Raw genomic sequence first — 17,653 nt, 5'->3', positions numbered from 1 at the left:
TTTATTAAGCTAAGTACACTGTGTAAAGAGTTCAATTCCCAGTAGTAAGGTTAAAACCACATAAGACCTAATACTAACAATAATAGCTTTATGTAGCTAAATGAGTTCCAGTAAAGTAAAACTGCTGGCTGACAGTTTTTTGATACTTTCCCCCCAAATTTAGCTTATAACCTTCTAAATACAGTAACAGCTACATGTTCTGTTTCTTCAAATGTGTTCCATTGCTGATCATTGATATTTTATTATTTTTCATGATAAGAAAATAGATACAGTAATAGGAAAGAGGTCTTGAATCTATTTTAAAAAGTAAAATTTAGAAACAATAGGATATTTTGAAGAGAAAGGAAAACTCTGAATCTTCTAAAATGTTCTATAAAGTTTATATGTTCTATGGAGTTAAAAGTAAATTTTAGCTTTAGCATTGTAGTACTTTTGCATCATCAATGCAGGCATATATACCAGAACAAACGTTTAGTATGTGCTTAACTAAATATTGATAGCATTTGACCTGAACATCTTTAATCCAAATAGGCAAAATTTTACTATGCAGTTTATGTTCTCTTAGTTGTTGTGCAATGCATCAAGTTAATTCAGAGAAGAAACAAGCCGAATAGATATTTATGACATCTTATGATGATATGTTGGTTAAAATAGTTTATGGAGGGAAGACTAGATGAGTTCTTTGAGAAGGCTACAGGCCAGCCGGTGTGAAGTTAGTTTGCCCTCTTGTGGTACACTGGTGCAACAAATGAACTAGTGATGGTTGGCTGCCAGGACTTCTACTGGGTGTATAACATTGTAGCCTCCCTAGCCTTATATGTCATAAGCTAAATAATAATAATTTGTGGTATATGAAATCAAATAAGAGTTAAATTGCTGTTATATTAGAAGTTTACTTTTGATACGTAATCCTAAAATTCATTGTACTAGCATGGAATGGCTGAGCAAAGAGCACATAAAAGATAAATGCAAAGGTTCCCCTTGCACATATGGGCCAGTCATTCCTGACTCTAGGAGGCAGTGCTCATGTCCGTTTCAAAGCCAAAGAGTCAGTGCTGTCAGAAGACATCTCTGTGGTCATGTGGGCTACACTGATGGTGTACGGATCACTGTTACCTTCCCACCAATGGTGGTTCCTATTTTTCTACTTGAATTTCTTTACGTGCTTTTGAACTGCTAGGTTGGCAGAAGCTGGGACAAGTAACGGGAGCTCACTCAGTTATGCAGCCCTAAGGATTCGAACCACCAAACTGTCGACCTTTCTGATTGACAAGCTCAGCATCTTAGCCACTGAGCCACCGCGTTCATACAGATCACATAACAATACTGTAAAGAGTTAAGATTACAGGGAAGTATAGTCAGATATATCTTAGGCAAATGTACTAGCACAAATGTACATTGAGTGTATGACTGCTTTTGGTATAAAAGTCAGTATTCGTTCAACATACAAGAATAAAATTAACATTTTATTCATTTGTGTATGATTTCAGGAAATAGCAAATAAACCATGGTGGCAATACAGTTTGAGAAGTGTTGTGATAAAATTCAGAAACTATTTATTAGCATAGTGTCTCAAAATAATTTCATTGAGTTTATTGCACTTCCACTTTGCTCGCTGCTCAAATCATGGCTCATTGATACACATTTAAAAAAATTTCTCCAACTACCTGAAAAATGCTTGAGCAGAGTACATGAGGAAGATCCTCACTGATTCAACTGGCTAAAGAACAGTTTGTGGGCAATAAATAATTAGAAATGACACACTGTTGAATAATAAAAGAAAGGCTCTCACATTTGAATGGGTGACTATCTGAGCTTTGGCTAGACTGGAAAGTAGGGGGGGAAACCTTGGAAGAAGACTATTTAAATATTCTTGTTAATAAAGCTACAAGGGAGTATTCCTGAAGTCACAAGGAATTGAGTTCAACTCAGAGAATTCATTTTATTTTAGTTGGCAGGCACAATTGGCAACAATATTGTAATTCACTGAGGAATATTCTTGATTCTTGTTCAATTTTTCTTTCAAAATATTTTCTTTACCTTGCATGGGTAAAATTAAATGATTGAAAATGTTTTTAATTAGTAGTATCACATTAAGTATAAACCATTTTAATAAGCAAGACATGTTGGCACATAAAGGATTTAGGAGATTTTGCTTTTTCTTCCATAGTTTGCAGACTGCTCGGAGTCTTGGATTTCATTTCTGGCCACTGAGATTAAACCACAGCTATGCTTCAAATGGTCTTATTCTTATGGAATAGGCTGTGAATACTGACATTTTACAAAATGTGCTGCATTTTTACCATCGGAATGTACTCAGTAGTTATACATGACCTTTCAAAAGTTGACGCATCTCAAGTAAAATACATTTGATAACCTTGCACTCATCCTCCACATGGAATAAATAAGTCATGAAATTTCACCTTGTTCGCTAAGATGATTCGATGTATAAGGTGTAAGGCTAACAACACTGTTCCCGAGTCAATTAGAACTTTCAGAGCTAATGTGATTTCACTTCTGCTCTCTTGATTTGTCCTTTTAAAAACCGAAAAAAGTATTGCATGAGATATTTATGAAAACCGTTCCCATGCCCCTTCAGTTTGTGACCAACGTCCTAATAGGATTTGAATTAAGATCGTGATTCATAACTGCCTTAACATTCCTGCAACTACTAAAACAATATCTTATATCCCTTGGTACTACACAAGTAGTCCTCAACTTATAACCATTTGTTTACTGGCCATTCAAAGTTACAATACATTGAAAAAAGTCCACACTTAAGACCATTGTAGCATCCCTACGGCCACCTGATCAAAATTTGGGTTCTTGGTAACCAGCATGAATTTAGGACAGTTGCCAAGTCCTGGAGTCCTGTTATCACCATTTGTGGCCTCCCCTGCTAGCTTCCAAGAAACAAAGTGAATGGGGGGGAGCCAGATTCACTTAATGACCACCTGATTCTATTAACAGCTGCAATGATTTTCCATGTCAAAAAAGGTCATAAAATTGAATGCAGTTCACTTAACAATCACCTTGCTTAGCAATGAAAATACTAAGCTGAGGACCACCTGTACCTGTTGTATTATGACAGGCAGTCTACATCCCTATGCAAGTATCTTTGCTAATTCAATTTTTCATAGATACCCAAATCCATTTTCCTTTTATATTTATATTCATTTCTTTACTATATGTATTTAGTTTGAATGCATTCAAAATAGATTATATATTATTTTTATACTTATATTTTTATCATAGCTTTTAAGTATATATTTAGAGAACAATGTGGTATTATTAAATATAAACCATGTTAAAATATCAGTGGTGCATTAAAAACCTGCTTGCACTTTTAAAAAATACTGTTCAGTCTTTTATAAATTTTATAGTTGAGGGAACTCAAACGCTATAGAGTAATTGGAGAGAAAATAGAACAGTGTCACACATAAGTTACATTTTATTCCATTTTGGGTTAGTATGTGGAGTGAACTTTAACTTATTAAACTTTTGTTGAAGAAACCATGAACTTACTCAGGAAGGCAAATCTAAAATCCCATGAAAAGTATAATAAGCACTTGAGACATGAGCCCCTACTTACTTTGTTGGATATTTTTAATCCATATTAATTCTGTTATCGAGTTGAAGGAAGCTGTTTTTAAAAGTGAATAATAAAGTCTATCTCATATGAAATAATAATTTAGTTATTATAATCTACATTTATAGTGTTCATATTCATTCTGAAACCATATTCTAGAATAGCAAGTGAGGTTTGCTTTTAAAAAGCTATTGTTTAAATATTAATGATTTTGTGTACTCAGAACAGAAAAGTCATCTCAAACAATTTAATGTCTCATACCAGTTTTCCTTTTGGTAATGTGTATATGCGGACAGCTATGTCAGTGATGGAGATAGGTATGCATCTGTGTGTATTCTTTTGAGGAACACAGGGTGTTAGCAGTTTTGGTGATTTAATTCTTGTCCCTTTCCAATCTGGCTTTGGGCTACTTCTGGATGGAAAGCAACAGTAGTTTTCACTGGGAAATGGACAAATAGATTTTGATTTCTGATTGATCATGTGCCATCAAGTTTGTAACAGAGTTAATGATCACATCAATATATTTTCTCCATGATGATTTTTCTCTGATCTAGTCTTTTGGGTTTTCCAAAAGTACACCCATTGCAACTATAACTGAGTCAATTCACCTAGCTGCTCACATTTTTCCAGGGCTAGAGCCTTCTCCAGAGAATTAGACTTTTTCATAATGTGTGCAAAAAAAGAGATTACAATATTCTATTGATTATGATGTCTTTCAAGGCTGTTTACCAAATTGCTATATCTTGTATAAGAATCAAGGATCTATACCAGTGTTGGGATTCAAAAACTTTTGCTACCAGTTCTGTGGACATGGCGTGGTGGGCATGGTGTGGCTTGGTGGGCATGGCAGGGGAAGGCTACTATAAAATCCCCGTTCCTTCCCCACTCCAGGGGAAGGTTACTGCAAAATCCCCATTTCCTCCCACTCAGCTAGAGCTTGGGAGGCAGAGAATGGATGGGGGCGGGACCAATCAGAGGTGGTATTTACCAGTTCTCTGAACTACTCAAAATTTCTGCTACCAGTTCTCCAGAACTGGTCAGAATCTGCTGAATACCACCTCTGGTCTACACTTAACTCACTTCATTAACTACTGGTCTTTGGTCAGTGACATGGGATTCAGACCTGGCAACAGAGACATGTTCCTGGTCCCATGTAGTAAGGAATATCATCATATGAGCTGAGGTGGCTCAGTGGTTAGAGTGCAGTACTGCAGGCCACTTCAACTGACTGCTATCTGCAATTCAGTGGTTCAAATCTCACCAGCTCAAGGTTGACTCAGCCTTCCATACTTCCGAGGTGGTGAAATGAGGACCCAGACTGTGGGGGCAATATGCTGACTCTATAAACCGCTTAGAGAGGGCTGAAAGCCCTATGAAGCGGTATATAAGTCTAACTGCTATTGCTATTGCTATATGGGACCCAGGAAGAAAGCCTTTACTGCTCTGGTACCCATCTTTCCAATTCCCCTTGAATTTAGATAGGGACCTGCCCTTCTGCCCTTTAAGAAGGGCCTGGTGACATAACCAGGCTTTTAGAGGGGGTCCAAGGATATTCATGAGCATTTTCAGTGGTTAAACTGAATGGGATGTATTGTTTGCTGACTGATTATGTTTTTAGTTTTTAATTATGGTCTAATGTGCTGGTATGCTTGTTTTTATTTATATTTTATTCTTGTTTTTAGTCATTGTGAGCTGCCCAGAATCATATAGTGAGAGGGGTGGCTATACAAATTGAATAACTAAATAAATTCTGAGGATTAATTACCATTTTTATCCTGTTTAATATTTACAAAAAATCCAATAAATAAACTCCTCTTTAAAAAATTTAAGAATTTTTTCTATATTGGTTGCATGATCATTACTATTTATGGCATTCATCTAACAGTACCTTTCATATTCTTGCTGGCTACTGTGTTGGTTCATTCATCTCCACGGAGATTTGGCAGGAACTTGTTTTTCTTGTGGGTTTGGCATGTTTCTAAATCCTGTTGAAGCATTTTAGAGCCATTGAACAATTTATATGTTGGCAAGAATGAAGCAACTTGAATATTTATTTTTACTTTATAAAGTTGTAACAGTAAGACTGGAAATAAGAGTGGGATGGAAAGAGTAATTAAAATGAAATAATTAGTTTGAAACCTGTGCAATGTCATGTTTCTATAATATATTAGTTGTTGCATTATTGTATGAGTTGGAATATTTCATTCCTCATGTAACATTTACTGAAACCTCAACACTGATTATTAAAATTATATTTGATCTTTCATGAGAAATACTAAATCTCATAACATGTTGGTATCTACAAATAATTTATTGCATAATAGATGTTCTGGTGTCAGATCTGCAAAAATTGATGCACCATTTATTGTGTTATGGGGAAAGCTGAATGTCTTCTAAGATTGCAATGGGCACTAGTTTACTCTCTTGTATAACTGGATACTGGTTTCCATTGTTCCACTAAACTGATTCCAGAAATTATTGATTAGTTTGCTCTTTTTAATTGCTAATAATGTGATATACATCACTTATTTTTATTTAGAGATTCCTATTAAAAATTGCATGAGGCAAAGTTTAGAGTTGCCAAGGAAATAATAGCAATGTTTGAAATTTCTAAATCTTCATTTTATCTATGTTACATTGTATTACATTAGAAACAAACGAAAGTGTCAGAAATTTGTAAACATGATCATTTGTAGTTTCCTAAAGTGTGTATCTGAAAGTGAATATTTTAGACATGATTAATAGTTCACAGTTAATAATTTAATTGTGAGCACCCAGAGTCATTTGCTAAGATGGGCATCAAACAAACAAACATTTATATACATATGGAACTGCAGCAGTAAAAAGCTATACTATACATCTTAACCATGTTGCATTTTACTCTCCTTTTTTCCAGTGTTGAGGGTGAAGCGCCTGGAAGTGAAACTGGCACATCCCTGGATAGTTCATCTGCTTATCATCAAGGAACTATAACTCACAGTTCAGCTCTAAGTCCAGATCATTATGACCATTCTCCATATGGTCTATATTCTGTCTCCCCTGGACACCAAAGGCCCCGGAGGCCAAAGCTTCAGCACTCAACGTCAATATTAAGAAAACAAGCAGAAGAAGAAGCTATTAAAAGGTCACGGTCCCTCTCAGAAAGCTATGAACTCTCATCGGACTTGCAGGATAAACAGGTATTTGAGCTGTGTTGCTGTATTAATCAAATTTTAAAAAAAGAAATGTACTAATTATCAACTTTCTTGAGAGATTTTTTTTTCATGAGCCTCTAGAATTTAGCACTTATGTTTACAGGTAGTCCTTCATTTGCAACGACAATTATGACCTAAATTTCTGTTGCTAAGCAAGGTGATTGTTAAGTGAATCACCCAGTTGCTAAGCAAATCAGTGCAGTTGTTAAATGAATCACATCTTTGTTAAGCAAATCTGGCTTTGCCCATTCACTTTGCTTATTGGAAGCCAACTGGGAAGAGTTGAAAATGGCAATCATGTGACAGCATACCCCATGCTGGATGTTGTAACCATCATAAAGTCATGCTGGTTTCCATCATCCAAATTCTAATAACATGACTGTAGGGAAACTGTGATAGTCATAAATTAAAAAACCAGTCATAAGTCACTTTTTTCAGTGCTGCCTTCATGTCAAAAAATCAGGGTATTGTAATAATTTTAATTTGGAACTTCCCAGGTAGCACTAACATTCTGATAATTGGACATGAATGGTATTTTGCCCTTCCTGTGCTGGAAGCACCTGCTCTCTGGCCAGTTTCTCTGGAATTTGCTGAAAGATGCTACATCATTGCTGTTCCTTCCTTTTCTCTCTTTTCTGAACTTCCTTTCATAAAACAGCTAATGACCGTGGAGCATAAGGAAGACCTGAGTGAGTCCAGCTACTTCACCTCTCCAGCTATTCTCCAGCTTCTTGGCAAACATGGTTATAGAGTAGCTTCCAGGAGGAAAATATTGTGTGTAACAAGAAGTTGTTGCACTGCTAGAAAGCAGAGAAGGAAAAGCCAGGATCTCCTCTTACTTGCTTCCCACTGCTTTTAAAGTCTTTTCAGCAGTGTTGCTCATCTCAGGTGGAAAACAGAGGGAAAGCAATAATCATGTTACTTAGAGCTTTATATGCTGCAACTGTTAAGCTGTAAGACAATGCTTGCTTTGGGAAAGGAAGGCAGAGGGGGAAAATAAAAGTAGTATAATATCCCTCAGCAATTTGCTCCTAAGAGTAGGAGGGTGAGTCATTATCTCTGGTCAAGCAACAGAAACAAATATGTGCTTCTGCTTTGGGCTCTGTCACAGTACTCTGTCATTTGGAGATGCAGAGAAGAAACAGATATTGTCTCTTTAACTTCCAAATTTTTTCTCACCATTGGTCCAGAAACCAGATACACAGTTAGCACTGGTATATAGCCTATTATTGCTTGGTATAAAGTGCAAGTTACCCCAAAAGTCTCTTTATGTTTCAAGATGGCTATTTTACATCTACAACAGCCTTATGACGGAGATGCACCATAGGTTGAAATTGTAATTGATTGCAAACCTCAAAATTTCCCACTTTCCAAATCTTCCAAGTAATTATAACTGGAGAATACCAAATGGCAATTGGTTTTCTTTTTATATGTATGAAAGAAGATATTTTTAGCCTGCTTCCATTAAAAATAATCAGAAAATAAGCTACAGTTGCAGGAATTATAACAAAACATTTTTTTCATAAGACAACTGCCAATATCTGTTTCTGGCAGAATTGGAAATGATTTTCAGGTATAGTTGCTGCTGCTTAAGGGGATTACATTCAGGTTTCAGATGATAGGATTCAGTTTAGATTTATGTTGTCATTCATGAAATAATGCCATATAGGTGGCATTAAAAAGCAATACAATATAGGTGGCCAAAGTGAGAGGGTTTTTTAAAAAAAGGATCTCTACTACCCAGTGAAGCTTTTTATTTAATATGTTTGTGGTTGATGGCATATAATAATTCTCTTCCTTTTTGATCCATGAGACTTTTGTATTATGTATGAAAAGGCTTCACTGTTGTGGTTCTCCTCTTCATGCAGCCCTTATGATGATTTGAGTTGAAACCCATGCTATGAAAGATTACATATTATAAAATACATTCTCTTTTTAGGTTGAAATGCTAGAACGAAAATATGGAGGCCGTCTCATAACTAGACATGCTGCTCGTACTATACAGACTGCTTTCCGCCAGTATCAGATGAACAAAAACTTTGAGCGGCTTAGAAGTTCTATGTCTGAAAATCGTATGTCAAGGCGCATTGTACTATCCAATATGAGAATGCAGTTTTCATTTGAAGGACCTGAGAAAGTTCACAGTTCCTACTTTGAGGGGAAGCAAGTTTCTGTTACAAATGATGGTTCAAAATTAGGAGCCCTTGTCCAGTCTGGATGTAATGATCTTGCTGAATCAGCTACAATGAAATCTCCAGCAGCTTCCACGGACTTTGCTGATGCCATAACAGAATTAGAGGATGCTTTTTCAAGACAAGTAAAATCTCTTGCAGAGTCCATTGATGATGCATTAAACTGTCGTAGTTTACATTCTGATGAGTACAGATACCTGACCAAGTCAGAAGTCGTGAAATAGAAAGAGATAGCTGTGGTCCATCTAAATCAACGAGCCATAATGTTGATCATAGGAAACTTGATGAAATGACTGCTTCCTACAGTGATGTTACATTATATATCGATGAGGAAGAATTATCCCCACCACTTCCCCTTTCTCATCCTATAGAAAGACCATCGAGCACAGAGTCTGACTTGAGACTTAGATCAATAAACCCTTCTCAAGAATACTGGTCTATGACACATAAAGACCATAAAATAGACACCGACACAAGTTGTAGGAGTACCCCTTCATTGGAATCCCAAGAACAGAGAATGAGGATGGATCATCTTCCTTTGCTAACCATAGAACCACCAAGTGACAGTTCAGTTGATTTAAGTGACCGTTCTGAAAGAGGATCACTGAAGAGGCAAAATGCATATGATCGGGGAATTAGTAGTCAGCAAGGTAGCCCAAAACACTATCACATGGCCTCCCTAGCAAAGTAATATCCCGAGAAGATCCAGAAACTAGGCATAGACCAAGGCCTATTGACAGCCACTTGGCTATTAACGGTACAGCAAACAGGCAAAGCAAATCTGAATCTGATTATTCTGATGGAGATAATGATAGCATCAACAGCACTTCCAATTCTAACGACACAATAAACTGCAGTTCAGAATCATCCTCTCGAGACAGCTTACGGGAACAAACTTTGAGCAAGCAAACATACCACAAAGAAACTCGTAATAGTTGGGATTCGCCTGCCTTCAGTAATGATATAATCAGGAAACGTCATTATAGAATTGGACTGAACCTTTTTAATAAGTGAGTACAGTGCTTTTTTCTTTTTTGAAATGGTATTTACTTGATGCCTTTGGGTTCTATATATAGCAAGAAGTAATTTATCTCTACAATGATGATTAAATTGCCTTGTTATTCTTGTATCATTTTTCATAATTTCGTGGTGTATTTTCCTTGTGTTTTCCTTTCTATCAATTTCAGAAGAAATTAAATGTTGAAAGCATATTTTAAAAACTCAAGTAGACAATGCAAAAATAGAAAATCAATTACAGAAGGGGCCACATTCTCAATGTTCATCTTTTTTATTCTAATCCAGCTGTGATGTTCTATGTGACATCTAAAGAACAGACAAAAATAATTAACAATTATTACAGTTATTTGTGCTGGCCAAAGACTAGGATTAAGATTAGGGATACTTTCAAAATGCAATATGCATTTATAAATAGCTGCAATATTTTTATGTTGTTTTTTTCATCTCTAAGACTGTCATCTTATACAGCTGGAACTTCTGATTACTATTGTTTAAATTACACTACATATAATAAAACTTTGTCTCATTTTAATCAATGTTTTCAAATCAGTTTAATTTAAAATAGTTCTACTCTGATTGGAAGGAAATTAAAATAATAGCAAAGACCTTAATATCTACTTTAAAAAAAATCTATAAATTGTGAAATGTTTTATATTTACCAAGCTTTAAAATGCTCTATAATATAGATAGTCCTTGACTTACAACCACAATTGAACCTTGAATTTTGGTTGTGAGTCATTGTGGTCATTAAGCAGGTGATCATGTCACCTGGCTCAATTTTATGACCGCATCCTGGCTTTCCCAGGCACTGTCAATAAACAGCTGCACTGGTCCATTAAGCAGAGTGCCGGTGGGGGAGGGGACTCCCTTGGAGGCCTGGCACAAATCTGCTTCAATCTCCTAGGAATGTGGGCTTGATGATTTTAACCCACGAAAGTTAAGCCAAACTTTCTCTGTAAAACCACTGAGCTTCTGAGGTGCACCCAGCCTTGCCCTGTGTGAAGAAGAAAGAAAAGAAATGTTAAAGGCAGCCAAACATTTTCTTTTAGAATTGAGGGTGCTCTGTGAAGCCCTAGGAGACATGTGTTCTTTGCAGAGCCTTTAGAAAGTGAGGTCAGCTCTCTTTTTCTTTTCTTTTTTTTCACCTTGAAGCCAGCTCCAAGATGAAGGTCAGCTGGTGTGTGGGATAGAGGATGGTCAGGGTGGCTGTGCTGGCATTTCCCAGGCATTTGGCACTTGATGAGGAAGTAGTTGCTTCTCACTCCAGTATACCCTTGATGTCTCCTGGATGTTTGGAATTTCCCACAGGCAGCTGCTTTGTAATCCACTGTGGAGTCTTTCTGGATGTTCAGTCCTTCATTGGAGGGGGTCTTGGTTGCTTCATACTGCCAGTTGGGAGTTCCCTGGTTTTTCAAGGCATAGATGGAGTGGGAGGGGGAGGATAGGCAGGTCTGGAAGTTACAGCAACCCCGGACCAGTCATAAGCACAGGTTGGGCACAGGTTTTAAATTTCTTTGTTCAGCACCATTGTAATTTTGGTCACTGAACAAATTGTCATTAAGTGAGGATTAGTGTAGTAAGATATTTGTGAGAATTGGTTTTTCTTTTCTTGACTGTTAGTTAAGGTGCTCTTGTCAGTTAAATAAAATCCTAAACTGCTATTAAAAATTCACATTTTTAAAATATCTTCATATAGTTAACACTGAAATCCTTAATGTATATTAGGATATGTATATTAATCTTGATGTAATACTCATTTTAATAAATTATCCCAAAGATTGAATGGGAGTTTTGTCCATTGAGTTATATCCCCTGAGATTACATCTATTCATTTAGATATACTTACAGTAATTCACAATGCTGTGATAAACAAGGATGTTATAGAAACTATACAAATTGTAATTCTTAATCTCCAACAATAATTCAAGATACTCCCCATACCATATCGACATATTCCCAATAAATTCATCCCAAAGGAAATTAGACTTATTGTATAGCCAGAATATAGCCATTTTACTGTATAACATAAACAGTCTTGGCTAATGACTTTACATAATTGTTAAGGATTATCAAAGATAAGTCATGTCAAAATATATGGACTAATATTCAGTGTGAAATGCCACTACAGCTTTAACATTTGATAATGTCTGGTGGAAGAAACCAGTGGTTGAAGAACCAAATTGAAAATTAAATGAAAAAAGAAACCCACAACTGGGTCCCACAATGTAATTTAAATAGCATATTTTTGGAGTAGAAGACGCTCTGGAGTATAAGATGCACCTTAGTTTTTGGGTAGGAAAATAATAAGAAGAAAAATTCTGCCTCTGCCTACCAGCTTCCATGGTATTTAGCTGACACATGGTAAAAAGGTCAAACAATGAATAGGCATAGCAACTAAGTCAGCCAATGAGGGCTATTTGGAGCAGGAAGGAGACAGGTTAGCTGAGACCTGAAAGTGAAACTGCTTGTGTTTTGCTTGGATTTACTGCTACTTTGAGAAGCCTGCTTTTAAAAATGTGTTGTATATTATTTATTTTGAGTCCTGCTGAATCAGTTACTGTGCTTTCTGAGTGTGATTGCTGCTGCAGAATCTGACCAACCAGGTCGGCTTCAGCACTTATGCAGCTTGATTCAGCACAGCTGATTGGTGGGTGGGGCAGACTGCTGGAATACCGTCAATCAGCTGTTCCAGGCTGCAGGGATTGCCACAGACCATTGCTGCCTCCATGCTTCACATTTTTGGCCTCTGGTGGGAATGGGTGGGGCTACATTCAGTGTATAAGCACACCCAAATTTTCACCCTCTTTTTTGGGGGGGAAGGTGCGTCTATACTCCAAAAAATATGGTACTTAACAGATGACTCAATTGGTAATAACTGTAACCTCAGGATAAACATATCAAAAAAAAACAACAAAAAAACAATATCTTAACTCATTTCATAAATTCACTCAGGTCTATATCAAATATCTTTTTAGTTTCAACATCAGAAGATCAGGTTCATCCACAGCTATATCCATATATTGACCACCAGACAAATGATATAAGATGCTTATGTATTTTTTAAAATCCATATTGAAATGGGTATTACAGATGGTATTATGTTTTATAACCTCCTAGCCAATGTTGGTGTTTATATTTTAGCTTCCATATTAAGGAGAGATGTTGGTCTGTAGCTAGAATATCTTGCAAAGTCTATCTTAATCTTTGGAATTATTATGATATAAACCTCATGATACAATTAATTGCAGAGAGATTATTCTATTTCATTCAAGACTCACAACTTGTTTAAATAAATATTGTTTTGAATTATTGTAATATAAGATTTCCCTTCTCTGTCTTAAACTCTGTAGATCTTCATGTAATCCTGTGTTTGCTGATTTATTTTGTTTTTACATCAGTACAGAATCAATATTCATTAGTACACCTATTTTGTAGTCTCACAAGAAAATGTTCGTACAGATAAATAAGGAGAACCTATGAGGAATTATCAAGTGTTCTATCACTTGGCTGCTTAACAGTGTGAGATTATTAATGAGTATTATATCCTAAAATAACGTTCCTTTAAAGAAGGGTTGACTTTCATCAACTGTTAGAATTGTTTTGCTCAATTGATAAGCAAAAGAAAACATGTTTTTTTTTGTTAATGTCAAGGGAACTTTGAAAACAACTAGACTAAGTAATTCTTTGCTGCTTCATGAGACATTTTAGCTCACTTTTTCCAATTCAGCTTTTTGTATAGTTGGTTTCCTCATTTTTCCAACTAATGCTGAATAATATATATTCCAGGAATAGGGCAGGCAAGTATGAATTCAAAAGATGCAGTTTGGTGAATCACAGTGGAAAGTTTGGACTTCACATATTTATTATATACTTTACCTTATGAAATACTTTTTTAAACAATTGACTAATCATTTGCATTCTATAGCACCGAGGTCTTGGGGGAAACCCCAACCACTGCTGACTTGCATATTTTTGACCCATGCTGCACAAAATTAAAGTGGGATAAGCAATTGAGCAGCCTGCACCTTCCTCTCTGAATATTTCCTCAGAGAAATGATATAGAAAGAAACCATTTATGTAGTTTGCTATAACAAATAATCTAATGAGCTCCAAATCTCAGGGCTGCATTCTATACTAATTTTGTTGGTGTGCAGGAATGAATACCATCCTAAATTGATTAGGGTATGAAGAAAGCAAACAATTACAATACTGTATGAAACAATGTATTATTCTGTACAGCTGCATATATGAATGTACATATGTTTAAACCTTCCATAACACAATTTTTGCTCACTAATTGATAAGCTTAAGCTTTAAACATAATTTTGACATTGATTAACATGGTTACAAATTTGAGATGTTATAATCTGTTTATTTTGAGCTGAATATTTTTGTTCTTGTGTGTTCCAGTACTGCCTCTTTCTATAGTAAAGTTATGCAGTGCTTCAAATCCAAAAATACAAAAAAATGTTCTTTAGACCATGTAGAGCATAAATGTATTATCTGTGTTTTAACTTTTTAAAGTAACACTAAATTAATTCAACTTCACTATAAATCTATTTGTGCTTTGGGTAGGTAGGTTTTTAATCTTATACATCCTTTCAGTTAATATAAAATATTTTATTGTTTTTCACTTAATTTTTTCTTGAATAAGGTATATTAATTTTTTAAGATGTTTACTGGAGAAAAGGAAATTAATACTATCTCAATAGCCAAGCTAACATTGTCATTAAAACTATGATATAGACATCCAGACTATCCCATCCTATTTCCTGGTATCTTTTCTTTAATCCCCCCATCCCCAATAGAATTACCAAGTCTGTTTTGTAGATTCAGTAAAATGCATTTGTTCTTTTTGTCTCAAAAGCTTAAAAACGTCTTTGAAAGCTTTAGCAGATTTCCAGTAAAAAAGTTCCTGATAACTCTTTTATGGTTTGATAGTTAGATATCTCCTTTAAGCATTGAAACATCAACCGGCTTCATTTGAAAGTCCAGTACATCTTCTGCATCCTTTTCATTACTCACATCCTCACATTTATATACACATTCAGATTAATTTCAAACTTATCGAGAATATCTTGTTCTTCTTTCATTACAATCTAACCTTAACTGTCAATCTAGTCATCATTTTCTGACAATTTCAAAGACCTTATGTGATAAATTCTTCATAGTTTTCCACCAAGCAACTCACTGCTAGAATATTTTCTTCCACTTTTTAAATCCTCTAGTTTTCTTTAGTATCCAACTGTTAAAATACCATTATCTTGTTTTGACTAATGAAAGGGCAAACAATGCAACATTCTCACACAAAAAAATCTTCCAAAGATGTAAAATTGTAATTTCAAGTCCATCTGAACCCTTAATCCATGATTCAGGTTTCTGAAATCCATACTCTAAGCACTCTTTTGCTGTTTAATACATAAAGTAATATTTTTTCAAAAACTTTTAAAACTGTACCCTGTTTCCCTGAAAATAAGACCTTCCCAGATAATAAGGCCAATCAGATTTTGAGCGTATGCGCTAAAATAATCCCTTCCCCAAAAGAAGTCCTCCCCTTCCCCCAAAATAAGCCCTCCCCGAAAATATTGCAACACAGCAGCAATCATGAGGTGGCCACCCTCGCCACCTCCTGCACCTCAAAAATAATAAGACCTCCTGATAATAAGGCCAAACACTTATTTTAGGGGTTAAAAGAAATCAAGACCCTGTTTTATTTTGGGGAAACACAGTATTTAAAAATGCTTTCTCTAAGTAAAAGCTAACAATCTAGCAAATGCAGTATAACATGCTGTTCTGAAAAATCTTAATCTTTCTAAACAATTTGAAAAAAATCACAAATACAATATATTAACATTTGGTTGAGTTTAACGTCCCTAAAAAAAGCCTGCATTGATGCCTGAGCAAAGATGGCTCCTCTCATCTTCTCAACTCATAAGATAATGTAAAACAGGAATTCCTGCAGTTTACTCTTGAGGAGCAGTGTACAGTGTCTTATGGGTTCCCTGAAGATCTCCTCTTACTCCAGCGAGATATTGGTGGCTTGGATTCTGGATCAAGCGGTTTTCTCAATCATAACACTGCCCCATTACTAATATGTGTAGTTTGGCATAGCCTCAACTGGAAGTCCAAACCATCCCATTTTCAAAGAACCTGAAAATATGGCTGTTCAGAAAAGCATTTCTGATATTGAAGATATTGCTGTCTTCAATGGAAAACACATTTGGGCCTTGCTGTTTATATTTTTTTTTATTTATATATTAGGTGTTATTACTGAAAAGATACTCAAAGTCAACATGCAAGCCAAATAAATAAATAAAATCATCTTTTATATCTGCATTACATATTACTCCATAACAGCAGTATAAGTAGCAATACTTTTTTTTACACTGAAATAATCAAAAATCATAAAAAGGAATAAGATATTTTTAGGCTACAGATGGATTCCAGCTATAGATTGATTGATGGAAGAATGGGCTCCTTTTTTGAGTGCCAAAGTCAGAGCCTCTTTTACAACCATGTAAAGAAAGTATATAAATATTCCCATATATTGAAAGAGTCAATTTCATTGAGAAACCCCTGGAAACTGAAATTAACATTCCTACCTTATCAAGCCCATGCTTTTCTCATATGAAACATTTTAGGCAAATTATTTGCCCAAAGAGATATCTGGGTTACGATTCAGAAAAATATCACCATCTCAATGCCTTCATTAGTGACCAGGATTGTGAAATGCTAACCAGAAAAAAGGAGATTGATGGCTTGCACAGTTTGCAATTGTTAGATTAACAGATTTAATGTGTTACTGCATTTCTTGTTCTTTGGAATTCAGCATAGCTGGACTTCCATAAGAAAAAAAGAAACAGATGCTTTTCAGTTATTTAGAAAATCACTTTAGAAATAAGGAACAAAAAGCAAGAGGCAAACAGTAATATTATCCCAATGAGATAAGCAGCGAATAAAAGCAAGAGAAATATAATCAATATACTGAATCTAAAACACTGTATGTATAATCAGAGTAAACAGTTGATAACCATAGCCCTTAAACATGCATAAACTAAGTGAAAAAAACTATTGACTGTACAATACTTTGTGCAATGAGTTGTGTCAGCTTCTCTGACTTTGTATATACAGTAACTCATGATTACAAATTTCTAAGACAGATTTTTACCAATTCCATGTACCTGGGGTGTCAATCTTCCTATTTGATTATAGTAAGAAAGGGGTGGTGATGATATCTTCTTTTGTTTCTTTGCCCATGCAGATCTTGACAGAACTTACATACTTTAAAGGAGGATTACATTTTAAGACCATCTTCCACATCTTAGGCCAACGATGGCGAACCTTTTTGGCTCGCGTGCCATAAGGGGGGAGTGCAGGGGGGTCATGTGTGGGCGTGCCATACCCATAATGCAATACCCAACACCCCCCCAGTGTGCATGCGCGCATGAGAGGCATGACCTCCATTTTTTGCATGCTTTTTTCGCCCTCCCCAGGCTCCAGAGGCTCCCCCACCCACCCCCGGAGGCCCTCCGGAGGCTTCAGAGATCTTCAGGAGGCTTCCCTGAAGTCTCCAGAGGGCAAAAAATGATCCTACCAGCAAACCAGAAGTCCGGTTTGCTCGTAGGGCTGGTTTAAGCTCTCCGGAAGCTTCAGGGAAGCCA

At 35.9% G+C, this 17,653-nt stretch overlaps 1 protein-coding gene across 1 annotated transcript in view; it reads left to right on the top strand.

The window, feature by feature from the left end:
* Positions 1-17,653, top strand: part of IQSEC1 (IQ motif and Sec7 domain ArfGEF 1) — a 327,515-nt gene that overhangs the window by 269,557 nt on the left and 40,305 nt on the right. Inside the window, 4 exon segments of the mRNA XM_032212302.1 lie at positions 6,486-6,768; positions 8,723-9,161; positions 9,164-9,637; positions 9,640-9,985. Coding sequence (XP_032068193.1) covers positions 6,486-6,768; positions 8,723-9,161; positions 9,164-9,637; positions 9,640-9,985 — 1,542 coding nt within the window.

This window comes from Thamnophis elegans, chromosome 2 (genome assembly GCF_009769535.1).
Source record: "Thamnophis elegans isolate rThaEle1 chromosome 2, rThaEle1.pri, whole genome shotgun sequence".
In the NCBI taxonomy this organism is placed as follows: domain Eukaryota; kingdom Metazoa; phylum Chordata; class Lepidosauria; order Squamata; family Colubridae; genus Thamnophis; species Thamnophis elegans.
The sequence above is the reverse complement of the archived record's forward strand: the minus strand, read 5'-3'. Positions and strand labels throughout refer to the sequence as shown.